Here is a 24633-nt window from a genome sequence, read left to right on the forward strand (position 1 = left end):
CACAGACCACCACCCCCCTGAGTTCAGGGGTTCAGGGAGAAAGGAGGCCCCGCCACAGCGATGGGACAGGACAAAAGGTCTCTAATCCAGATGTTCCTCATTATTATTTGGCAGCTTGTCCCTGCTGGTGGCTTCTGCTGGGCACTCATCCTCATTGTCATCACCTCCCTCACCCTCCGAGCCGGGCTCGTCCGAGTCGTCCTCCTCCAGGTAGCGGTAGCCGCACATGCTGTGGTGCGGGCGGGGGATGCGGGGCAGGCGGTAGGCCACGCGCTGCCCCAGCTTGTGCTCCATCCAGATGTAGGACCCCACTGCCACCCACAGCGTCAGCAGCATGATGGAGAGCTTGGCCTGGGCCCAGGGACAGCGGGAGGTCGGTGTCGTGCTGCAGCTGCCTCGAGGGCGTGGAGGGGGACAGCCACGCTTACCTTCATGGGCAGCCCCGACCACAGGTAGACGGTGAAGATGGCCACAGCTTGCCACCAGTGGTAGATGGTGAAGATGAAGTCTTGGCGCTCCTTGTCCTCATACAGCATGCCCAGGAGGACTGTGGTGGAAGAGAGTGGCTGTCAGCGTGCCCTCTGTGTGCCCATGTCCACTCTCAGCAGGACACAGCTGCTGTGGGTCTGTCATCAGTGGGGATATGAGGAGAGGGAGCTAGGAACAACCTGGCTCTGCTAGGGAACACAGAGAAAAGAGCTGGGGGCCAACCTGACTGTGCCAGGGGATGAAAGGGGACAACCTGGTCATGCCAGGGCATGTGAGGAGAGGAGCTGGGGCCAACCTGGCTGTGTCAGGGGCTAAGAGCAGATGCAAGGGGACAACCTAACTGTGTCAGGGAACACGAGGAAGGGAGCTGGCAAAAACGAGACCATGCCAAGAGCCAAGAACAACTGTTTGAAGGACTCACTGCTGATGCCTGTCTTGTTGAGGGCACTGCCCATGCCCCAGAGCACAGCGATGGCATAGAGCAGAGGTGCCTGGACAAGGTACCGGGGCTCAGGCGCCCAGCAGAAGAGCGTCACCAGGAGGGCAGTGTGGACAAGGCCACCAGCCAGCAGTGGCACCTGCCGCCGCAGGTGCAGGGTGCAGAGAGCCAGGCTGGAGCACGCCGAGGCTGAGAAGCCGTAGGCCATGAGGAGATCCGCCAGCTTCTCCAGCCCCAGGGCACACACTCCGTAGTTCTGTGGGGAGGACAAGCTCTGCTGTCAGCCAGCTGGGCCATCCCACCTCTGTCACCCCTGCTAGCAGCCTCCCTCTTACCAGAGTGAAGCCAGTGCAGACAAAGAGCACCTCGAAGCCGCTGTAGATGAAGAAGGGGAGGAGGTGCCGCAGGCGATAGTCCCTCATGTGCTTGAAGGGCAGCTGGAAGATGTTCCCCCAGCCGATGCTGCGCAGATCGATCTCCTCCGTGGGTCGATAGGCTGAGCCACACAGCACCAGCACCTGCCCGTGCCGTGGTGACCACCGGTGAGGCACCATCAGCCCGTCCCGGTCCAGCCCCCTGCCCGACCACCGCAGCCCTCACCAGCAGCATGGCGACAAAGGCAGCTGCCATCAAGGCGCTCTCCACGATGATGAGGTTGACGCTGCGAGGAAGGCTCTGAAGAACCGTGTTGTTGAAGCCAGGTAAGGTGCCATGGCTCAGGGTACCTGCCCAGGGGAAAGGCCACACCTCAGTGCCAAGCTAGGAGACACACGGTCTGGGGCACTGCTCCCACAGGTCCCTGTGGCTCCCCCACCTAGGTACCAGCCTTGACACTCCTGCCACCTGCACTGATCCTCAGCACCCTGACCCCAACCTGACCAGCACCCTGACACCCTCCCAGCACTCCTCATGCCACGCTGTCCCCGTGCCACTCTGCTCACCACAGTGCTTGACACCAGCGAGCGTGTGGTTGTGCTGGTAGAGGTAGTTGTTGAGGAAGAAGAGCATGGGCATCTGCGCGCAGACGAAGCTCAGCTGCAAGATGCAGAACCAAGGTGGAGTGGGACACACACTCAACTTTAGGGTACCAGTTGTGGCCCCCTCCATGCCCACACCGTGCCCCACCACCAGTGCTCACATGGAAGCAGGCGTAGAAGACGGTCTGGAAGATGATGATGTAGGTGTTGAAGGCACCTCGTGGCGCTCGCTCCTGCTCCTGGACGTGCTCCTCTTTGTAGCTGACATACTCGTAGTACTTCTGCGCCATCCTAGGCGGCACAGCGGCTCAGCTGGCACTCCCCTGGCCCCCCAAACCACCTCCCCCAAGCCTCTTACCTCGTGATGTAGTTCCCTGTGGAAGCCCACAGTGGCACGATGGCCACCCCGATGGCCACGGCGGAGGGCACCAGCGTGTAGTAGCGCTCCCAGTAGTTACTGGAGATGAAGAGGGCGTAGATGCCAACTGCCAGGAACATGGCCCACTTGGTGCCGAAGAACCTGCCGTGGTGAGGGAGGGGAAGACATCAGCAGCAGTCCCAGCGTGCCAGGGGTGAGGAGCAGTGGGTGATGGTGAGCTCCTGCCTGATGAGGACGGGCGTGTAGAGCAGCGCGGCCACCGGGGTGACGTTGATGCCCATCAAGACCTTGCGGTCGATGTCCTCCAGTTGGATGTTGCTGTACTTCACCTCCCGGTAAGTCTCGTCGTAGTGGAGGATCAGCTGCATCTGCAGGAGGCCTTTTTGGGGTGGGGGGAGGTCCGGGTTGTCACCCCCTCGCCCTTGAGCCCGCCTCAAAGCATTGGTGCCCAAGGAGGAGCAGGGCCGTACCCAGGTAGACGCCATAGGTGAGGGTGAGTGCCAGGCTGGCAGCCACTACGTTCTTCACCACGCCGAGCCGCTTGCGGCGGAAATACTTCTGCTCCTCCTCCTCCTCGTTGTAGTCCGTGTGAGCACTCACAAAATCGTCCAGCTGTGGGGGAGAGACACCCCAAACCCCTGCTGTTAGCCCTGGGGATGGGGCACCCACCCAGCACCCGCGGGTGAGCACCACCCCCAGGTCTCACCTGTGCCTCTGTCCCCTCAGCGCCCAACCTGTCATCTGCCGCTGGCTTGGCTGCCTCCTGGTAGCAGTTGAATTCCTTCTCCATCGTGGCCTCTGGGGAGGGGGCTGGATGGTGTCAAGGGTGGGGAGACCATGGTGGCACCCCCAGGTCCTGCACCCCCGGACCTTCCCCTCAGAGGTCTTGTACCCACCCCCTCCCCAAACTCTGCACCCTTGTGTCTTGTACCCCTAGATTCTGCACCCATGGGCCCAGCACCCCCAGACCTTCCACCCAGAGGTCTTGTATTCAGCCCCTCCCCAAACTCTGCACCCTTGTGTCTTGTACCCCCAGACCTTCCACCCAGAGGTCTTGTACCCACCCCCTCCCCAAACCCTGCGCCCATGTGTCTTGTACCTCCCAGAGCTGCACCCATGGGCCCAGCACCCTCAAATCTTGCACCTTTGTGCCTTGCACCCTCCATCCCCAGAGTCTGCACCCATATCCTGCACCCCTAGCACCTTGCGCCCTTGTTCCCCAGCAGCTTGCACCCCTGGTGCTCAGCACCCTCGGTCTTTACCTAGCCCAGCCCCCCTACCGCCCACTCCCCTACCCCTGTCCCGGTACCGGAGCCGCTCGGGGCGGGGCGAGAGCCGCTTCCTCTTTCGGACGGGGCGGGACGGGACGGGAGCGGTTAAAGGAGCCGTTCCTGCACCTCCCCTGCCCCGCAACTCCCAGTTCCAGCACCTTAAATCCCCCCCAAAACAGCACCCAAACCTGCACGGCACCCATGTCCGTTCCCCCCACCCATCCTGCCCGGCGCTCTGAACCCTCCCGCACAGCACCCCGCCCCCCCTGCACAGCACCCTGCATGGTGCCCCTGTCCATCTCTTTCCTCCCCTCTCCCCACAGGGCACCTATTTTGCACAGCACCCTGACCCTCCCCCCACCCCCGCACAGCACCCATGACACCCTCACTTCCACAGCACTCATCCTGAACCCTGACCCCCTCCTTCACAACACCCACCCGAACTATCCCCTCCACCTCACCCCACCCCTCAGCCCCCCAGTCACCTCCAAGTCCCCCCCCCCAGTGCTCCCACCGGGCCCTGCAGTAGCGCTGGCTGCCTGCTGCTTTCGCTTCCCCTTCCTGGCCTTGGGTGATGAGAGTGGGGAGAGGGGGGGTGGGACTGGTCTGAGGGGGTGGCAGGAAACTGAAACCCTGGTGGAGGGGTCTGGAAGGGACGCAGGGTGGTGATACTGGGGTGCTGGTGCCCCAGGGGAGGGTGGGGATGGGGAAGCTTAAGGTCACAAGGAGCTGAAGCAGGATCCAGCCCAGCAGGATTCTTGAGATGCGGCCAGCACCATGTCAGGAGGGTGCTGAGCCCCTGGGGTTGCAGGGGGAGACATGATAGGGGACACCCAAAGCTGTGGCACACAGAATGTGGCTCCAGGGTCCCAATTCCTCCTGGGCAGGTGAAGAGGATTCACCCCAGGTTAGGTAAAAGGCATTTCTTGATGGTGCTGACTTGTACTCCAAACCTGAGCCATGGTGGGCAGTGAGGGAGGGCAGCCTGGGGGTGCATTCCCTGCCCAGGGCAGATTTGGGTCTCCCCCCAAATGTTACCTCCAGCCCAATGACACCAGTGGGGAGCTGGGCTCCCACTTTTCCCCATCCCTGGGGGCTGGGGAGGGAGGGGGTGGTATTTTTCTCTGCAATTGTGTCTTCAAATTGGGGTGGGGGACACCAGTACCCCCACAATGAGCCCACTCTGGGCCCTGATCCATGGTACTGGGTGGACATGTGGCCTCTGCCATGGCAACATAGGCTGTTTAGGGTCAGCTGTGTCCCCCTTAAAGGCAGGACTGACTCCTGGGGTTGCTTTTGGCATCATGGATGCTAATATGGGCTGGTGCCAGGCAGGGAAAAAACGTTCCCTCTTCCCTAGAGGGGCTGCTGTGGGTGCCCTGGGTGGGGTGTGGGGAAGGGCTGTGGCCCTTCCTGTTGACAAAGAGCAGTAATTTGGGGTGGGTGGGGAGCTGGTGGCCAAGGCTGGGTGTGGGGTGAGTTTGAGGGCTCAGCTGGCTGGCACTGAGGCATGACTGGGCAGCACTAGGGATAAGATAGGGGATCTGTGGGGTCCCTGTAGGTCAGGGTGGCCCTGAGGAGCAGGTTAAGTGGTCTCTTATGGGGTCTCCATGGATCAGGGTGACCTTAGGGAGCAGGGTAAGAGATGTCTGTGACGTCTCTGTGGGTCATAGTGGCCTTAGGGAGCAGGGTGAGGGGTCTCTGTGGGGTCTCCATGGATCAGGGTGACCTTAGGGAGCAGGGTAATAGGTGTCTGTGAGGTCTCTGTGGGTCATGGTGGCCTTAGGAAGCAGGGTGAGGGGTCTCTGTGAGGTCCCTGTGGGTCAAAGTGGCCCTGAGGAGCAGCTTGATGGGTCTCTGTGGGGTCTCTATGGGACAAGGGTGGTCAAGAGGAGCAGGGTGTCTGTGGTGTCCCCATGAGTCGAGGTTCATGGTGGTGGTTTGGTGGCCGTGGGTGGATCTCCATGGGGAAGTCCCATCCCATCTGAGGCCTTATCCCAGCTGCCAGCCCTGTGGGGGCGGGGCACAGTCCTGCCCATCCCTGGCCATGGGGCTCAGCCACCAGCCCCACAGCATTTAGGAGGAGCCCCCTGAGCCTCAGCAGCAGCAGTCTGGCTTTCTGCTCCTTTTGCCACCACCCAGAACCCCCCAGGTAGGGACCTTTGGGGACTGATCCTAGCCCCATGGCTGGTCTTGCTTTCACAGGTGGAGGCTGTGGGGTGCTGGGTGGGTTCCCTTGAGGAAGGGTGGGTGTGGAGAGGGGAAGTGATCTTTGGGTATCTCATGGGTCATTTGAAGATCCTGCCCCATGCCTGGGCTCCTTGGGGATCCCCTGGGTCAGGCTGGGATGCTGCCCCATGCCTGGGTTCCTTGGGGATCCCCTGGGTCAGGCTGGGATGCTGCCCCATGCCTGGGTTCCTTGGGGATCCCCTGGGTCAGGCTGGGATGCTGCCCCATGCCTGGGTTCCTTGGGGATGCCCTGGGTCAGGCTGGGATGCTGCCCCATGCCTGGGTTCCTTTGGGATGCCCTGGGTCAGGCTGGGATGCTGCCCCTTGGGGATCCCCGTGGATCTACCCAGCATCCTGCCCCACTCTGGGATCCCTGAAGTGCCCGTGGGGTGACCAAGCAGCCCAGGCATGTTCATGGCTACAGGCTGGTGGCTGTCCCAGAGCATGGGAAGGATTTGGGCATTCCAAACATCCCTGGTCAGGGCTGAGTGGGGCCTGTGGCAGCCGCACAGGGCTGAGTCACTCCTCAACCAGCACAGCCCTTGGCAACAAAGCTGCCACGGGCACCGGAGATGGCTCGGGGCACCTGCAGGGTGACTCTTGGGATGGAGGTGGCATCTCAGGCACTTCCAGCCAGCCCTGCTGTAGCCAGTGCCGTGTCTCTCCCCAAGGCCACCACACTCTCCATGGTGGACATCAGCAGCTCCGTGTCACAGCTCAGCATGCAGCAGTCCTTTGAGCCTCCTGGGCAGCACCCGCAGAGCTATGCCACTGGAAGTGCCACCGGGAGTGTCACTGGAAGCACCGCTGGGAGCACCACCGGGAGCAGTGGGAAGGGACCTGTCTGCAGTCCTGTGTGGTGAGAGTGAGGGGCTGGGGACATGGGGTGGGGGGCAGAAGTGAGATGGAGTGGCTTGGGGTAAAGGGGGTGGCAGAGGGTGAGGTGGCAGTGCCAGGGTCTCCCAGGTTGGTGCTGGGGAGGGATGCTGCAGGGACAATGGGCCTGAAGGTGGGGACAAAGGGTTGTTGGGGCTGCTGTGCCGGGGGACACCAGGAGCACTTGGTTCCAGCTCACGCTGGGAGCACCCAACTTGAAGCCAGCTTAGGTGTGTGGGCTCCCTGCTCTCTCCCCAGGGAATCTGGGGAGCTCCAGTTTGATGCTGGGCTGGGACAGGACATGGAGCTGGGATGGGACATGGAGCTGTGGTGGGATGTGTTGCTCCTCACAAGGGAGGGTGGGAAGCTGGGCTGGGATGTGGAGCTGTGGTGGGATGTGTTGCTCCTCATGGGGAGGGTGGGAGGCTGGGCTGGGATGTGGAGCTGTGGTGGGGTGTGCTGCTCCTCATGGGGAGGGTGGGAAGCTGGGCTGGGGCTGAGTCCCTCTGATGCCCTGTCCCAGCAGTGGGAACCCCTATGCTGGGCTGGTGAAGCACCTGAGGACGAGCTGGCTGTCGGGGAGGACGCGGCCCATGGAGTACCGCCTGGCCCAGCTGGAGGCCCTGGGACGCTTCCTGGATGATAAGAAAGAGGAGATCCTGGAGGCCACTGCTGCAGACATGGGCAAGGTGAGAGTGGCACAGGTGCTGCTGGCTACCAAGGTCACAGCTTTAGAGCCTTTCGTACCCCCTTGTTTGGGTCTTTGTGTCCTTCTGGGTGCAGGTGTTGGCCCATGTTGGGGGTCTCCTCCTTGGGGTTCTGCATTCCACTTGAGATGCTCCAGGGCTGGTGAGGAGCATCCATAGGTGCTGGGTCCATGCTGCTGGGCAGGCTGAATGCCACTAAACTCATTCCCAATGCATTTAAACTGGGCACAGCCCCTGTTGGCCAGTGCATGGTGGGCACCTTGATGCTACTGAGCTTCACCATCTGCACCCAGCCCACACCTTGAGTCTCTGGTGGCTTCAGAGGGTGATGTCCTGCAGTTCTCCTCTGTCCCACCTGGGATTTACTGATGTTAAGCAACACGCTGGGCTTGCACATTCTTCCTGGGTGCTGCTCAGGGTGGCTCATCAGTCTGGCAGGGACTGGTTTGGCTGACACAGTGATGAGCAGGGAACTGGACATGGCTCTGGGTATTAACTGCTGAGGAAGTGGGAGCTGGTGTTGGTGGCACTCAAGGACAAGAGAGGGCCCTCAGCCATTTGGCTGATGGTACAGAACTGGGAGGAGTGGTTGGCATCCATCAGGCTCTGCTGCCATTGAGACCTAGCCAGGCTGGAGAGCTGAGGGAGAGGAACCTCATGGAGATCAGCCAGGGCAAGAGGAGGGGTCTGCACCTGGGGAGGAACAACTCCCTGCAGCAGTACAGGTCCTCACCTGCTGGAGTGACCTGCTGGAGAGCAGCTTCACGGAGAAGGACCTGGCAGTGCTGGTGGACAACAATGTGCCCTCATGGCCAAGAAGGCCAATGATCTCCTGGGGGCATGAAGAGTACTGTGGCCAGCAGGGAAAGGGAGACTCTCCTTCCCCTCTTCTCTGCCCTGGTGAAGCCACAGCAGGAGTTCTGAGCCCATTTCTGGGCTTCCCAGTTCAAGAGAGACAGGGAACTATTGGAGAGAGTGCAGTGAAGGCTCTGAAGAAGCTGAAGGGCCTGGAGCAGCTCTGTGAGGAGCAAAGGCTGAGAGCCCTGGGGCTGTGGAGCCTGCAGGAGAGCAGCCCCAGAGGGCATCTGCTCAGTGCTCAGCAACAGCTAAAGGAACTGTAGGGGGCAATAGGCTGCGGCCAGACTCTGCTCAGTGGTGCCCTGAGACAGGCCAAGGGGCAGAGGGCTCAAAGTAGAGTGCAGGAGGTTGCATGTGAAGCTGAGGAGAAGCTTGTTTGGTGTGAGGGTGCTGGAGGGCTGGAGCAGGCTGCCCAGAGAGGTTGTGGAGTCTCCTCTGGAGAGTTTCCAACCCTCCCTGGGCATTGTGCTGCTGGGCAAGCTGCTGTGGGTGCCCTGCTTGAGCAGGGGTCTTGGGCTGGATGATCTCCAGAAGTCCATTCCAACCCCACCCTGCTGGGATTGTGTGACTTGTATCCTTGGGTATCTCATGACAGCAGCTAATTCCCTCAGATATGGCTTTCCACATGCTGACGTCTCCCAAGGCTTCTAATTGCCTTGTTTGTTGGAGGGGAGGACCTTCTGCAGCCAAGAGTTGATACGTATCAAGGTTCAAAGTGCTTCCTTCATGTCTCCTAATTGTGGGTAATTAGGGCCAGTTGTTTAGTAATAGGCTTGTTATGCATCCAGGCCTTCATAGTTTAGCTGGACAGTTCATCTGGTCTGACGTATCTGAGGTGGGAACTCACCTTCACAGCTGCCAGTTTCTCTCTGCTGATGAGTGAAGGCCCCTGGATGACTTCAGATTTAATGTCTCACAACCTTCATGCCCCATCTAAACCCTTAGTGGCCCATCTTCACCAGCAACTTCCTCATCCTGCTGATGCAACTCTCAGCTGAGGCCAAGAGCAGCCCTCTTGCTTCACCAGGACATGCAAAGTGGTGAGCCCTCAGGTCCAGGAGCATCTCACCCTGCTGGCTGGGTACTTGAGTGGTACAGGGGACCTGAAGGTCTTGTTACTTCACCAGGACATGCAAAGTGGTGAGCCCTCAGGTCCAGGAGCATCTCAGCCTGCTGGCTGGGTATTTAAGTGGTACAGGGGACCTGAAGGTCCCCTGAGCAGGGCTTGGTGGTGGAGCCTGGGAGTCAGCAACAACCTTTCCAACCCCAGAGAGGTGTTTTGGAGCAGTGATGGAGGAAGGTTCCCACCTGGAGATGCTTTTGGGTTGGAAGAGGCTGAAGGATGTTGTGGTGGATAGCACCAGCTTCACAAAGACAGCTTCACCTCGAAGAGCTTTGTTCCTCCTGCTCTCCAGGGTGATGGAAGGACTCCCTCATTCACCTTGATGTGCTCCAGGGCTGGTGTTGAGTTATCTTCTTGTGTCTTCACACTTCTGTAAGAGGAGTTCTGTGGCAGTGGTGTTTCATTAACTCTCTGCTCTTCTTCCTGCCTCTCCTTGAGCACAGCAGGGTCTTGAGTTCAGCTTTGGGATGGAGCTCAGGGCTTTGCTTCCAGCTTTTGTGTCCAAGTGGCTGGACACCCACCAGTACAGGGGCACCATCCCGTTGCAGGTGATGGTTTGACACCAGTAGCAGCTTTTTTGTAGCTCCTGGAGTTCAGATGATACTGCTTGGTCCCTCCTTGGCTTGGGGCTCTGTGGCCAGGGGTGAAGCTTACAGATGCTGAGCTCGGGAGGGTAAAACACGGTGAAGATGTTCAGTGTGGTGAAGATGTTCAGTCTGGTTCTGTGATTCTTCATGGAATCATTGAATCACAGAATGGGTTTGGTTGGAGAAGACTTTGAAGATGATGGAGTCCAACCTTTAACCCAGCCTTGCCAGGGCACTACCAAATCATGGCCCTCAGCACCACAGCTCTGAAACTGCTCCAGGGATGGAGATTCCATCACTGCCCTGGACAGCCTGGGTCAGGCCTTGGCAACCCTCAAGGGCAAGAAATGACTCCTCGTGTCCAGCCTAAACCTCTGCTGGGACAACCTGAGCTTCTACTTTAAGATGAGGGGGGAAATGTCACCTTCAGGAGATGGGTTGGTTTTGGGATCATGCTTATGTGGTGATGTCTGTCTCCAGCCATGCTTTGAGGCTTTCTTCAGTGAGATCCTGCTCTGCAAGAATGAGCTCCACCAGACCCTGAACAACCTGGGCCAGTGGATGAAGGACGAGCACGTGGACAAGAATCTGGTAAGGAGGAAAACAAAGGAGAGGATGGGGTGGGAGGGAAAGAACCCAACCTGCCATGCAGAGCTGGGTGAGATGATGGCATGGAGATGGTGGTGGAGGTTTGGAGCTGTCCTGCAATGACCTGAGGTGGTGTCCTATAGGTGACCCGGCTGGACTCGGCCTTCATCCGCAAGGACCCCTATGGGGTGGTGCTCATCATCGGGCCCTGGAACTACCCCATCCACCTGCTCCTGGTGCCCCTCATCGGGGCCATTGCTGCTGGTGAGCCAAACTCAGCCTCTATCTTGGAGGATCTGAGCAATGCTAGGCATCAGTCTGGGGTGCCAGAAGAGCTGCCTGTCACTGTTCTGATGCTCTGTTGGTGTCCCCTCCAGGTAACTGCGTCATTGTCAAACCCTCTGAGATAAGCAAGAGCACCGAGAGGCTCATGGCTGAGACACTGAGCTGCTACTTGGACAATGTAAGAAGCAATTCCTGTCCTTGTCCTTGTCCCAACCCTGCCTTGGCCACACCATCCCTGGGTTCAGGTGTTCTCATCCCTTCTTCCTTCACCCTCAGCCCACGGCCAGACACCCCACAGCCCAGGATGCTCTTGGTGGGGACAGAGACAGATGTTGACAGGTGGACACTTCTTTTATCACAGGACTGCTATGCTGTGGTGACAGGTGGTGTGCAGGAGACCACCAGACTGCTGGAGAACAAGTTTGACTTCATCTTCTTCACCGGTAGGTCCCAAAGACTAAAAGCAGAGCCTGGCCTGGGTTTTGTGCAAGGAGAAAGAGGGACATCTAGTCCATCAACGTGAAGTGGTGGGTGGCCTGCCAGCAGGACTCCCCCCCTGTGCTCCAAGAGGGCAGGGCTTGTTTTTAGGATCTGTTGGAGGACCCAGGGTATGTGTGTCTGAGGGCCAGGAGGGACTGTGAGGTTCACTGAGGCCAAGTGCTAGGTCCTGCACCTGGGTCACAACAGCTCCATGAAGACTTCAAGCTGAGGGCAAAGTGGCTGCAAACTACTTGGAGGGAAAGGACTTGAAAGCATCTGGACGTGAGCCAGGCTGTGCCCAGGTGGCCAAGAGGGGCACCAATATCCTGGCCTGGATCAGCAAGAGTGTGGCCAGCAGGACCAGGGCAAGGATTGTCCCCCTGGACTGGGCACTGCTGAGGCCACACCTGGAATCCTGGGGTCAGTTTTGGGCCACTTACTCCAAGAAGGACACTGAGGGGCTGGAGCAGGTCCAGAAAAGGGCAACAAAGCTGGGGAAGGGTCTGGAGAACAGGAATGGTGAGGAGCAGCTGAGGGAGCTGGGGGTGTTGAGGCTGGAGGAAAAGAGGCTTAGAGGAGAGCTTCTGGCTCTCTGCAGCTCCCTACAAGGAGACTGGAGCCAGGTGGGGGTTGGGCTCTGCTGCCAAGAAAGAAGCAACAGGACAAGAGGAAACGGCCTCAAGCTGCCCCAGAGGAGGCTTAGGTTGGACACGAGGAACAATTTCTTCATGGAAACAATTGTGAAGGCCTGTCCCAGTGGCGTCCTCACCCACAGAGGGCTTTCAAAGCCATGGAGATGTGGTACTGAGGGTTTAGTGGTGGCCTGGCAGTGCTGGGTTGAGGGTTGGCCTCCATGATCTGAGAGCTCTCTTCCAGCCTTAACAATTCCATGACTCTATGACTTGATGCATTTCCCCTGGCTCTTCAGAGAGCCACACGCCACAGCCGCTGAGACCTTCCCCATGCCAATGCTCTTTTGCTGCTCCTCAGGCAGCCCCTCGGTGGGCAGGGTGGTGATGACAGCCGCGGCCAAGCACCTGACGCCGGTGACGCTGGAGCTGGGGGGCAAGAACCCCTGCTACGTGTCCGACAGCTGCGACGTGCGGAACGTGGCGCGCAGGGTGGCCTGGGGCCGCTTCTTCAACGCCGGCCAGACCTGCGTCGCGCCCGACTACGTCCTCTGCAGCCTGGAGATGCAGGAGAAGCTGATGCCGGCCCTGCGCGAGGCCATCGCCGAGTTCTTCGGCCCCAACCCGAAGGAGTCCCCCGACTTCGGCCGCATCGTGGGGGACAGGCAGTTCCGGCGCGTGCGGGCGCTGCTCTGCAGCGGGCGCGTGGCCATGGGAGGACAGACGGACGAGAGCGAGCGCTACGTTGGTGAGCTGGCCTCTGGCCTTGGCCTTGTGGCACCATCAGGCTCGGCTCCATTGCTGATGTGTTGCAGTAACACATCCTGGGGTGCAGCAAAAAGAGCCTGGAGTGCATCAGGAAAAGTCTGTCCGGACCATCTAGGGAGGTTCTTCTGCCCCTCTACTCTGTCCCTGGTGAGACCACACCTGGAATACTGTGTCCAGTTCTGGGCTCCCCAGTGCAGGAGAGACAGGGACCTGCTGGAGAGAGGCCAGCAGAGAGCCACGTGGATGAGTGGGGGACTCGAACATCTCACCTATGGAGAGAGGCTGAGAGCCCTGGGGCTGTTCAGTCTGGAGAAGAGAGGGCTGAGAGGAGATCTGAGCAATGTGTACAAATACCTGAGGGGTGGGTGTCGGGTGGCTGGGGCCAACCTCTTTTGGGTGGTCAGCAGCAATAAGCCAAGGAGCAACAGCTACAAACTGGAACATAGAAGGTTTCACCTCAATGTGAGGAGAAACTTCTTCAAAGTGAGGGTGACAGAGCTCTGGAGCAGGCTGCCCAGAGAAGTTGTGGAGTCTCCTTCTCTGGAGACTCTCCAAACCCTTCTGGATGCATTCTTGTGCAGACTACCCTGGGTGATCCTGCTTTGGCAGGGGAGTTGGGCTGGATGATCTCTGGAGTTCCCTTCCAACCTCTGATATTGTGTGATTCTGTGCTAACCCTATCCCAGCTTGGAATAGGTAGCCCAGGGCGGTGGTGGAGTCGCCACCCTTGGAGGTGTTCAAGAAACATGTGGCCATGGCACCTGGGGACGTGGTTTGGTGGCCATGGTGGCGCTGGGTGGATGGTTGGACTGGATGATCTTAGGGAGCTTTCCCAACCCAAACAGGTCTGTGATTTTATGGTTGTCCACAGCTCCCACGGTGCTCGCAGATGTGCTGCCCACAGACCCAATCATGCAGGAGGAGGTTTTTGGACCCATCTTGCCCATTGTTGTTGTGGCCAGCATGGATGAAGCCATCGACTTCATCAACGCCCGGCCACGGCCCTTGGCCATCTATGCCTTCTCCTGTGACAGCAAGGTACAGAAGGTCCATGGACCCAGGGAAAGGGGCTGAGGGAAACCATAGCACCAGCAACTGCTTTGGGTTGCAGTGGCCTTGAAAGGTCCATCTAGTCCAGTCAGCAGGGACATACCCGACCAGAGCAGGATGCTTACAGCCCCAAACAATCTGACCTGCAGTGGGTCCAGGGATGGGCTAAGCTCCCACCTCTCTGGGCAACCTGAGACAGGCTCTCACCGCCCTCAGTGTAACACATTCCTTCCTTAGCTCTAGAAATGGGACAGTTGGGCTTCTGCCCACCTCAGCCACCATGTGCCCACCTTGTGTCCACCTTGCCTGCCCTGATGAATCTTATGAGCACATGGAGGGGAATGCATGAGCTGGGTCATGTTTGACAAGTGCTGTCCATGGAACCAGGGTGCAAGACTCATCTTCACCTTCTCTGCTTCCTTCCCAGGTGGTGAACCAGGTCTTGGAGAGGACAAGCAGTGGTGGCTTCTGTGGCAACGACACCATGATGCATGTTACGTTGACCTCGCTGCCCTTTGGTGGCATCGGTATGTCCAAACTGCCCAGCCACACCTGTCTCACCCATGGTTCCTCATCCACACTGGCTGTGTTGAGGAAGGGTCTCAGGGGTGACAGGGCACCCAGGTCCCACCCTGGGTCCAGAAGCTTCCATGGCCTGTAGGGAAATCCTTCTGCACCAGGTAGAGGCTTCACCAGGAGCTCTTTGCTGCACTGCACCAGGGCTGAGCTCTTGGGGTTTCTGCTGAACATGTGTGAGGACTCTTTTCTCCATGCTTGCCATCCCAAGCAGAGTGTTCCATGTCCCCATGGAAATATCCTGTTTAACAGATAGAGCATTCTGGATGTGGCCACCAGAGGAACAGTTCCAGACCTCCTCCACAGTGCCTCTGTAGGGTGCTGGGAACCTGCACCACATGATCATTTCCATGGTGTCTCTGAGCAGCATGAGCACCATGAGTGAATGTTGTGCCAAGGCTGGGTTCCTGCCTGCTCAGCTTTAGCCAGGAGCAACTCAGCTCTGCTCTTTTTGGTCTGCTCCTCATCTGGTGGCACATCCAACATGCTGTTTTTCTAGGGTTGGTGAGGTTCCTCCTGCAGACAGTGTGATGCTAGGTGGGAACCCTTAACTTTAGCCAGGAGAAGGCTTCTCCAACCTTCTGCCTTTTAGGACCTAAACCACTTAGAAACATCTGGAGAACCTGCTTGTGACGACCTGCAGATCTTCCTGGGCAAAGAGGAAGAGTTTCTGCTTTCCAGGGGCTATCACAAATGGCAGCTTGTGGCTCAGGGGACAGTTCTTGGTGGTTCTCATACCATGCCTTACTCTGATGGGAATGATTCAGATCAAACCACCCCAGATGATCAGGTGAAACCATTTCATAACAGCAGAAGGGTCTGAAGTCATGGGGGTGAGATGGCATTCACCTAACTCAGCCCTGGTTAGGCCACACCTTGAGTCCTGTGTCCAGTTCTGGGGCCCTCAATTGAAGAAAGATGTTGAGGTGCTTGAATGTGTCCAGAGAAGGGCACCAAGGCTAGGGAGAGGGCTGGAGCACAGCCCTGTGATGAGAGGCTGAGGGAGCTGGGGGTGTGCAGCCTGGAGAAGAGGAGGCTCAGGGCAGAGCTCATTGCTCTCTGCAGCTACTTGAATAGAGGTTGTAGCCAGGTGGGGTTGGTCTCTTCTGCCAGGCAACCAGCAACAGAACAAGAGGACACAGCCTCAAGCTGTGCCAGGGCAGGTTCAGGCTGGATGTTAGGAGGAAGTTCTTCACAGCAAGAGAGATTGGCTTTGGAATGGGCTGCCCAGGGAGGTGGTGGAGTCCCCATCCCTGGAGGTGTTTAAAAGGAGGCTGGATGAGGCACTCAGTGCCATGGTTTAGTTAATTAGAAGGTGTTAGGTGATAGGTTGGACTTGATGATCTCAGAGGTCTTTTTGGGACCTGGTTGATTCTGTGAAAGCTTCCACAGCAGCTTGAGGGTGAAGTCACAGAGCTGTTAACCACAATGTGCAAGCACAGGAATCAGAAGAACTGTGGGTGCCAACGTGGTTCCAATTTTTAAGAGCTTCAGGAGGAAGGTGACTGTAGGAAGAACCATGCTGACAGCTCCTGACCACAGGCAGATGTGGTGGGGCACCACAGAGGTCAGAGGGGAGACACTGAGCCTTGACCCAGCAAAGCTTATGCAGACAGTAGAATTGATGCACTTGGACATCTTCCAAGAAGAAGGTGACCATCATTAGGGACCTGGGGATCCTACTTGATGGGAGGTTAACCATGAGCCAGCACTGTGCTCTTGTGGCCAGGAGGGCCAATGCCATTCTGGGCTGGATTAGAAGGGCTGTGTTTAGTAGGTCAAGAGAGGTTCTCCTGCCCTGGTGAGGCTGCATCTGGAGTACTGTGTCCAGTTCTGGGCCCCCTAGTTCAAGAGTGACATAGAACTGCTTGAGAGAGTTCAGTGCAGAGCCACAAAGATGATTAAGGGAATGGAGCATCTCTTATGAGGGGAGCCTGAGGGAGCTGAGGCTCTTTAGCTTGGAGCAGAGGAGCCTGAGGGATGACCTCATTCATGTTGATAAAGATGTGCAGGGTGAGTGCCAGGAGGCTGGAGCCTGGAGCCAGGCTCTGCTGGGTGATGCCCAGTGCCAGGACAAGTGGCAATGAGTGGAAGTTGAGGCACAGGAGGTTTCATGTAAACATGAGGAGGATTTTTTTCCCTGTGAGGGTGACATAAGCCTGGAACAGGCTACCCAGGGGGGTTATGGAGTCTTACTTGGATGTGTTCCTCTATGATCTGCTCTGGGTGATCCTGCTCTGGCAGGCAGGGTGGACTGCATGAGCTTTTGAGGTCCTTCCAGCCCCTTACATTCTGTGGTTCTGTGATCACAGGGACCATGCTGGTGGCTCCAAGCCATGGGTAGATATGGTAGAGCACCACAGAGGAAAAGTGAGCCTCATAGACCAAGCAGTGCTTGTGGAAACACAGAGCAACAATGATAATATCTGCTGGAGTCAGTGTAGAGCTGGAAGAGACCCAAGGAAGGGTGAGGCCTCCTCTATCTAATCTTGGTTGCTCATCAGCAGGAGAATTTGCATGAAGACCTGTAGAGATTTCCTTGTTTCATTGGTGAGGGCAGAAGTAAAGTTCTCTAGAAATGAAGTTTGTCCTCATGCTGTGTGTTACAGGGAACAGTGGCCTGGGGAAGTACCACGGCAAGTTCACCTTTGACACCTTCACCCACCAGCGGGGTTGCCTGCACCGCAACATGGGCCTGGAGGCCCTCAACAGCCCACGCTACCCACCCTACAGCCAGCAGAAGCTGGGGCTGGTGACAGCCACCTTTGAGGTCAAGCGCAGGGGCATGTGCACCATCCTCTGAAAGGTTTGCTACACCCACCATGGACGTGGGCAGAGGGAGAACTTCTGGCTGGGTCCTCCTCAAGGAGCAAAATCCAGGCTGCTCCTGCTCGTCAGCACGGCTCCCCTCATCCCCTTGCCACCTCGATGTGTGTCAGATGGTTGGGATGGACATCCCCACCCTGGCTCCTACTCTGCTGCCTCTGCTCTGGACCATCTGCTGGGACACATCTGGAATGGCAAAAAAGTCTTCTTGCCCTTGCTTAGTCCTTCTTCTCCCAATGGAGAAATGGTCCCCACCAGGCTGAGGACCAGCAGTTAGGCTCATCTCCTGTCAGAGGGATCCTTCTTCCTGGATGAACCTCACTCTCCTTCCTCCTTGTAACTCTGCCTGTAGTAAAGACTTTGCATCGAGCCTGGTCTCTCCTCACACTTCCATTGCCCAGTCAGGGGGGATGTCAGACTGGAATCTGGCCACTGACTCTGCCTGTAGTAAAGACCTTGCATCGAGCCTGGTTTCTCTTCATGCTTTTGTTGCTCAGCCAGGGGAATGTCAGACTGGAATCTGGCCACTGACTTTGCATCGAGCCTGGTTTCTCCTCATGCTTCCATTGCCCAGTTAGGGGGGATGTCAGACTGGAATCTGGCCACTGAGCCCCAGAGCGTGACTGCACTCACCCACTCACACCAACACCCTCAGCCTCACCATCGCCACCTGCCGGCGGCAGTGAGGTGTTTGCAGTGTTGGTATCATCAACCTCGTTTCTGATGGTACCAAACTGGGAGGAGTGGACATTCTGCTATGGGTGCCTCTGCTTTTGCAGGGGAGTTGGACTGGATGATCTCCAGAGGGCCTTTCCAACCCCATCATGCTGAGATTCAGAGATTTCAGTCCTCTCTTTTGTTTTTTCCTTCCCTGCCACCTATCTGCTACTCCAACCCAGAGAGTGTGAGAACAGGAGTTGTACATAGAGGTCCAGGCTCAGTAGGTCCTGAGGAGCACAGCTGGAGATGTGAGATGCTGAAGGTGGAACCTTGCTCACCATGGCTGTACACAGGATCTCATTGTGCCATGGGTGCCACAGCAGGAGTTCTGAGTCCATTTCTGGGCTTCCCAGTTCAAGAGAGACAGGGAACTGCTGGAGAGAGTCCAGGGCAGGCTCTGGAGGTGCTGAGGGGCCTGGAGCAGCTCTGTGAGGAGCAAAGGCTGAGAGCCCTGGGGCTGTGGAGCCTGCAGGAGAGCAGCCCCAGAGGGCATCTGCTCAGCAACAGCTAAAGGAGCTGTGGGGGGCAAGAGGCTGGGGCCAGGCTCTTGTGAGTGGTGCCCAGGGCCAGGCCAAGGGGCAGAGGGCACAGAGTGGAGTGCAGGAGGTTGCATGTGAGGCTGAGGAGAAGCTTGTTTGGTGTGAGGGTGCTGGAGGACTGGAGCAGGCTGCCCAGAGAGGTTGTGGAGTCTGCTTGTGTGGAGAGCTTGCAAGTGGCCCTGGGCATTGTGCTGCTGGGCAAGCTGCTGTGGATGCCCTGCTGGAGCAGGGGGCTTGGGCTGGCTGATCTCCAGAGCTCCCTTCCAACCCCTACCACGCCGAGATTCAGGGATGCGTTTTGCATCCGATTGGTTTGGGCTGGAGCAGAGCCAGCAGTGACGTGCAGCGGGGCAGGCAGCCAAGGAGGCAGAGCAGGAAGCCTGCGCTCTTTCTCCTCCTAGCACAGATGGGCTGGGACAAGTGGGCTGCAACTGGCACCGAGTTGCTGCCTGCACCCCACCAGCTCCACAGCTCAGCAGGGTCGTGTCTAAGCCCTCCGAAATCTTCTGCTCAGGGAGGAAGTCCCTGTTACGTGGGTGAGGAAGCAGCCCGTGGCACACCGCAGTGTAAGCAGCTCCACCTTGCTCCCGCGGAACCATGGAAACCAGCAGCGTCTCCCCACAGCCCTTGGGCAGTGCGGCCATGAAAGCTCCCGAGGAGGAGAGCGATGGTGGTGGTGGGAAGGAAAGCATGGATGGTGATGCCGCGAGGTGAGTGGGGCAGAAAGAGGCAGGAGTCTGGATGCTCTGTCACCAGCCCAGGGTTCTGGTGCGATGCTGGAGTGGGACATGATGCTGGGGTGGGATGTGAGCTAGAGTGACATGGAACCAGGGTGAGACATGGAGCTGGGGTGGAATGTGAGCTGGGGTGACATGGAACCAGGCTGGGATATGGAGCTAGAGTGACATGGAACTGGGGTGGGACATGGAGTTAGGGTGACTCGGAGCTGGGGTGGGATGTGGAGCTCCTCACTGGCAGCATTAGGGCCTGGGATGCGGCAGGAGTCCCTCTGACCCCCACAGCAGGAACCCCTACGCTGGGCTGGTGAACCACCTGAGGACAAGCTGGCTCTCAAGGAAGACATGGCCCATGCAGTATCGTGTGGCCCAGCTGGAGGCCCTGGGGCGTTTCCTGGAGGAGAAGGAGGAGGAGATCCTGGAGGCCACCACCCTGGACATGGGGAAGGTGAGAGTGCCACAGGAACCCACGGCTGAAGGAACCTAGAGCTGCCCACAGCCCCATCTACTCCTGCCCTCATGTTGGGGGTTGATAAGAAAGGTCAACAGAACTTCCCCAACTGCTGGGTTGCTCCATTCTTGTGCTTGCCTCTCTCTGGGGCTTGCTGCCAGATGTGGGTGGAGGAAGGAGTTGGAGCATGTCCCAATCCCACCTCCTCCAGAGCTGTCCTGGAGTGGACAGAGCAGGGCTATAGGGAGTGCCCAGCCTCTGTTAACCATTTCCAAACCCACCACCCTCAGTTTGCCTCCCTCCCACAACTCTCCTCACTCCATATGTGTGATCCCTGCTTTGAGTTTCCCACCCAGCGTTGTCCTCCTGCCTTCTTGGTGCTTTCAGAGCCTGGGCCCATCTCTTGGCTTTGCATTATCCCTTTCTTCTGTGCTCCCTCCCCATGTCAGAGTCAAGGGCTGAGCAGATCCATGCCTTGAGTCTCCACAAGTCCTGAAAGATCTCCAGCTCCCCAACCTGAAAGTTCTCCTTTTGGTTCAACTCCTTTGCCCACAGTCTCATGTACTCAACAGGGCTCATTATTTGCTCTCCATGCTTTTGGATACCATCCCCATCCCTACTATGGTCTGGTTTGGTGGGATCCACATCATTTCTTCCATGTTTTCAAAGGCAGCTTGGCTGGGGCCTTGAGCAACCTGGTCTAGCAGATGCTGGGATTTGCACCTGGATCTCTTCTGAGCTTTTCTTTACTGGGCTAAAGCTTTCAGGACTCTCACTGCAGTTGTCCTCTGGCTTGTTTTGTTTGGGTGTGAAAACATGTGATAGAAAAAGGGGTTGTGACTTGGGATGCTCCACAGGAACTGAATGGTGAGAGTTGGAAAGGAGCTCTGGAGATCATCCAGTCCAAGCGCCCTGCTCAAGCTGGGCACCCACAGCAGCTTGCCCAGCAGCACAATGCCCAGGGGCACTTGCAAGCTCTCCACACAAGGAGACTCCACAACCTCCTCAGCTTCACATGCAACCTCCTGGACTCCACTTTATGCCCTCCGCCCCTTGCCCTGTCCCTGGGCACCACTGACAAGAGTCTGGCCCCAGCCTCCAGTCCCTTCAGTGGTTTTGTACCTCCAGACCAGGCAGGTTTCAACATCCACACCAGTCCTTTCTTCCCCAAAATGCCACCACCACCTTCGCAGCCCTCAAATGCTTCCTTTTGCTGGAGATGAGCTCAAGCAGGCAAAGTCCCAACCAGAGGCAGATTTCTGCTGATAGAATGAGCTTGGTGACACCAGAAAACATGCTGAGCAAGGAAAAAAGTTGATGAGAGGCCACATGAAGTCATCTGTGCTCCCAGACACCCTTTGCTCTGGGATCCTGCTCTGCAAGAATCAACTGAAGACAGCAGCTGGAGGGGAGCCAGGGTGTGCCCAGGTGGCCAAGAAGGGCACAGGCATCCTGATCTGGATCAGCAAGAGTGTGGCCAGCAGGACCAGGGCAAGGATTGTCCCTCTGGACTGGGGACTGCTGAGGCAACACCTAGAATCCTGGGGTCAGCTTTGGGCTCCTCACTCCAAAAAGGACATTGAGGAGCTGGAGCAGGTCCAACTGAAGCAGGGCAACAAAGCTGGGGAAGGGTCTGGAGAACAGGAATGGTGAGGAGCAGCTGAGGAAGCTGGGGGTGTTGAGGCTGGAGAAAAGGAGGCTGAGGGGAGAGCTTCTGGCTCTCTGCAGCTGCCTGCAAGGAGGCTGGAGCCAGGTGGGGCTTGCGCTCTGCTGCCAAGGAACAAGTGCCAGGACAAGAGGAAACAGCCTCAAAGCACTTCAGGGGAGGTTTAGACTGGCCATAAGGAGAAATGTCCTCACCCAAAAGGGCTGCCAAAGGCTGGCTCAGGCTGCCCAGGGCAGTGGTCAAGTCCTCATCCCCAAAGGGTTTGCAAAGCCATGGAGCTGTGGTGCTGAGGGCCACAGTTTAGTAGTGCCCTGGCAGTGCTGGGTTAGGGGTTGGACTCCATGATCTTCCAAGCTCTATTCCAACCAAAACTGTTGTGTGAGTCTATGATTCTTACCAATGTGGGGTGGCCTTGGGTGCCCTGTGCCTGCAGCGGTGCCCTAATGACCTCATCTCCCCCCAGCCACACTTTGAGACACAGCTCTCCGAGATCTTCGTTTGCAGGAGCGAGCTCAACCACACGCTCAACAACCTGAGCACCTGGATGAAGGATGAGCACGTGGAGAAGAACTGGGTATGGGGCACTGGCCTGGTGGGGACACAGAAAATGGGCTGGAGATGTCCCTCACACTGTCCCTGCCTCCCCAGGCCATGCAGCTGGACTCAGCCTTCATCCGCAAGGACCCCTATGGGGTGGTGCTCATCATTGGGCCCTGGAACTACCCAATCAACCTCCTCCTGGTGCCCCTCATTGGGGCCATTGCTGCTGGTGAGGCTGGGCTGTGACCCTGACCTACTGGGGGCTACCCAAACCTCACTGTGAGGTGTGTCCTGTCTTCCCTGGGGTGGGAATGTGGTGGTGGTGTGCTGAAAACAGGCCTGCCCCCCATGAGTGAGGTCCTCACCAGGAGGGAGCTCCTGTCCTGCAGGTAACTGCGTCGTGGTGAAACCCTCTGAAGTCAGCAAGAACGCGGAGAGGTTAATGGCTGAGACACTGCCAAAGTACCTGGACAAGGTAAAAGACCTTTATGCTGCAGGCCACCTCCCTCTGCAGGGATACTTGTCACTGTGTGTCCCAAACCTGCCTGGCCAAGTCACGTCCACTCATCTGCCCTCTCCACTCTTCATTCCTCACCATGTCACAGGACTGCTTTGCCGTGGTGACTGCCGGTGTGGAGGGGACCACCAGACTGCTGGAGAACAAATTTGACTACATCTTCTACACTGGTAGGGTCCCACAGGGACACCCTAATCCCATCCCTAAGGCATAGGGCTCCCTATCTGCTGGGAGGTCTGAACCACTCCTCAGGGACCCCCCTCAGTTGGTGGGGGCCTGGTAAGGGTTGGTCTCTTCTTGCAAGGGACAAGTGACAGGACAAGAGGAAATGACTTCAAGTTGCCCCAGGGGATGTTTGGGTTGGAAACGAGGAACAATTTCTTGCCCTTGAGGTTTGTCAGTGCTTGGCTCAGGCTGCCCAGGGCAGTGGGGGAGTCCCCATCCCCCGAGTGATTTCAAAGCCATGGAGCTGTGGTGCTGAGAGCCATGGTTTGATGCTGCTCTGGCAGTGCTGGGTTATTCTTTGACTTGATGCCAGATGCAGCCCTGGCTCCTCAGAGAGCCACTTCCCAGAGCCGTACCACAGCTGCTGAGACCTTCCCCATGCCGATGCTCTTTTGCTGCTCCTCAGGCAGCCCCTCGGTGGGCAGGGTGGTGATGACAGCCGCGGCCAAGCACCTGACGCCGGTGACGCTGGAGCTGGGGGGCAAGAACCCCTGCTACGTGTCCGACAGCTGCGACGTGCGGAACGTGGCGCGCAGGGTGGCCTGGGGCCGCTTCTTCAACGCCGGCCAGACCTGCGTCGCGCCCGACTACGTCCTCTGCAGCCTGGAGACGAGGGAGCAGCTCCTGCCCGCCCTGCGCGAGGCCATCGCCGAGTTTTACGGCCCCAACCCTCAAGAGTCCTCCAGTTTTGCCCGCATCATCGGGGACGGGCAGTTCCAGCGGGTGAGGGCCCTGCTCAGCAGCGGGCGCGTGGCCATGGGAGGACAGACGGACGCAGGGACACGCTACATCGGTGAGGACACGGCCTGGAGGGCTGGGGGCAAGGTGGAAGGGCAGGCTTCGGAGGGGAAGGGGTCCCAGACACTCCAGGCGTGGCTCTTCCCTCTCTTGGCAGCCCCCACAGTGCTGGTGGATGTGCAGCAGGATGACCCTGTGATGAAGGAGGAGATCTTCGGGCCCATCCTGCCCATCCTCACAGTGAAGAGCGTGGATGATGCCATCGCCTTCATCAATGCCCGGGAGCGGCCGCTGGCCATCTATGTCTTCTCCTCCTGCAAGCAGGTGCGGAGCTGGGCTGGCAGCAGCATCTCCTCTGGCTTGGGTCACATCCTGCTGAGGAGAGACCCCCCCCCCCATCCCCAGCCATGAGTGCTCTGGTGTACCGTAAGCAAAGGGTGCCCAATTAGTGCTCAGCCCCCTCCTGCCCTCATCCCTCAGGTGGTGAATCAGGTGCTGGAGAGGACAAGCAGCGGTGGCTTCTGTGGCAACGACACCCTGATGCACTTCACGCTGACCTCGCTGCCTTTCGGTGGCATTGGTAGGTCCAAGTCCTCAAAAGCAGGGTGCTGCGGGACCGCCCCCTCCAGCACCCCGAGCTGAGCCCAGCCCAGTCCTGGGGGTAGGCACTCAGACTGCCTCATGTGTCCCATACCCCAGCCTCTAATGGCACTCCTGCCCCAGTCAGTAACTCCAGTCACCTCTGCCCCAGTGTCCCCTGAACTCCTACCCCAGGGTCCCCTGCCCCAGCATCTCCTGGAACCCAGTGTCCCACCCCTCTGCCACCCCTATCCCCGCGTCCCCAGTATTCCCTGCCCCGCGGGACAGTGCCGCCTCGCTGCCACCCCTCCCGACGCGGGAGCTGCGCTGTGGCTCGGAGCTCGGTGCCCGTTGCTCCTGCCATGGAAGCTCCTCTCCCCGCCCTGAACCCTTCCCCTCACCCGATTCCGCTCTCGGTGCTCGGACCCTCATGTACGATCCTCCGCAGGGCAGAGCGGCTTGGGCCATTACCACGGCCGCTTCACCTTCGACACCTTCTCGCACCTGCGGGCCACCGTGCTGCGTGGGAACGGCCGGGAAGCCCTCAACAAGCCCCGCTACCCGCCCTACGAGCCGCGGCACCTGCCGCTGCTCCGCTCCGCCACCCAGCAGCGGCGGCACCGCAGCTGCGCCCTGCTCTGACCCCGGCCGCGCAATAAACACCCACTGCGGCCGCGGCCGCACGCACGACCAATCGCGGACGTGTCTCCGCCCACCCGTCCCCCAGCCACCCAATGGGGGGCCAGTGTGTCTCGCCGTGCCAACCAATCGTAGCCTTTTCCCC

At 58.4% G+C, this 24633-nt stretch overlaps 3 protein-coding genes and 1 long non-coding RNA gene across 11 annotated transcripts; 2 read left to right on the plus strand and 2 right to left on the minus strand.

The window, feature by feature from the left end:
- Positions 1 to 64: 64 nt before the first annotated feature.
- On the minus strand, positions 65 to 3709 carry UNC93B1 (unc-93 homolog B1, TLR signaling regulator). The gene is made up of 12 exons (XM_064163404.1): positions 3580 to 3709; positions 2991 to 3094; positions 2755 to 2896; positions 2510 to 2663; positions 2264 to 2425; positions 2067 to 2196; positions 1870 to 1963; positions 1529 to 1653; positions 1264 to 1446; positions 911 to 1184; positions 429 to 547; positions 65 to 351 (listed from the first exon to the last, which is right to left on the minus strand). The coding sequence occupies exons 2-12, from the start codon at positions 3072 to 3074 to the stop codon at positions 82 to 84; spliced, it is 1737 nt and encodes a 578-aa protein (XP_064019474.1). The 5' UTR covers positions 3075 to 3094; positions 3580 to 3709; the 3' UTR covers positions 65 to 81.
- On the plus strand, positions 2169 to 17976 carry LOC135186002 (aldehyde dehydrogenase family 3 member B1-like). Of its 3 annotated transcripts, none has more exons than XM_064163336.1 (11): positions 2169 to 2619; positions 6456 to 6643; positions 7187 to 7349; positions 10416 to 10526; positions 10667 to 10787; positions 10901 to 10986; positions 11170 to 11251; positions 12279 to 12665; positions 13557 to 13723; positions 14163 to 14262; positions 16921 to 17976. In XM_064163336.1, exons 2-11 carry the CDS (start codon positions 6471 to 6473, stop codon positions 17112 to 17114), a joined length of 1584 nt encoding a protein of 527 aa, XP_064019406.1. In that variant the 5' UTR covers positions 2169 to 2619; positions 6456 to 6470; the 3' UTR covers positions 17115 to 17976. The 3 variants fall into 3 exon arrangements, with proteins under 3 accessions (XP_064019406.1, XP_064019404.1, XP_064019405.1); XM_064163334.1 differs by having other exon boundaries at positions 2537 to 2619; positions 7184 to 7349; XM_064163335.1 differs by lacking the exon at positions 2169 to 2619 and adding an exon at positions 5565 to 5707 and having other exon boundaries at positions 7184 to 7349.
- Positions 17977 to 18595: 619 nt separating this feature from the next.
- Positions 18596 to 24539, plus strand: LOC135186001 (aldehyde dehydrogenase family 3 member B1-like). Of its 5 annotated transcripts, none has more exons than XM_064163332.1 (10): positions 18602 to 19106; positions 19419 to 19581; positions 21714 to 21824; positions 21899 to 22019; positions 22180 to 22265; positions 22396 to 22477; positions 22939 to 23325; positions 23428 to 23594; positions 23751 to 23850; positions 24303 to 24539. In XM_064163332.1, exons 1-10 carry the CDS (start codon positions 18994 to 18996, stop codon positions 24506 to 24508), a joined length of 1536 nt encoding a protein of 511 aa, XP_064019402.1. In that variant the 5' UTR covers positions 18602 to 18993; the 3' UTR covers positions 24509 to 24539. The 5 variants fall into 5 exon arrangements, with proteins under 5 accessions (XP_064019399.1, XP_064019398.1, XP_064019401.1 ...); XM_064163333.1 differs by having other exon boundaries at positions 18606 to 19106; positions 24298 to 24539; XM_064163329.1 differs by having other exon boundaries at positions 18596 to 19106; positions 19422 to 19581; positions 22939 to 23594.
- On the minus strand, positions 22002 to 24341 carry LOC135186043 (uncharacterized). Of its 2 annotated transcripts, none has more exons than XR_010306711.1 (2): positions 24251 to 24341; positions 22002 to 23645 (listed from the first exon to the last, which is right to left on the minus strand). It is a non-coding gene; the product is annotated as an uncharacterized LOC135186043 (long non-coding RNA). The 2 variants fall into 2 exon arrangements; XR_010306712.1 differs by having other exon boundaries at positions 22002 to 23642; positions 24251 to 24340.
- Positions 24540 to 24633: the final 94 nt, after the last annotated feature.

Source organism: Pogoniulus pusillus, chromosome 24, assembly GCF_015220805.1.
Source record: "Pogoniulus pusillus isolate bPogPus1 chromosome 24, bPogPus1.pri, whole genome shotgun sequence".
NCBI lineage: Eukaryota > Metazoa > Chordata > Aves > Piciformes > Lybiidae > Pogoniulus > Pogoniulus pusillus.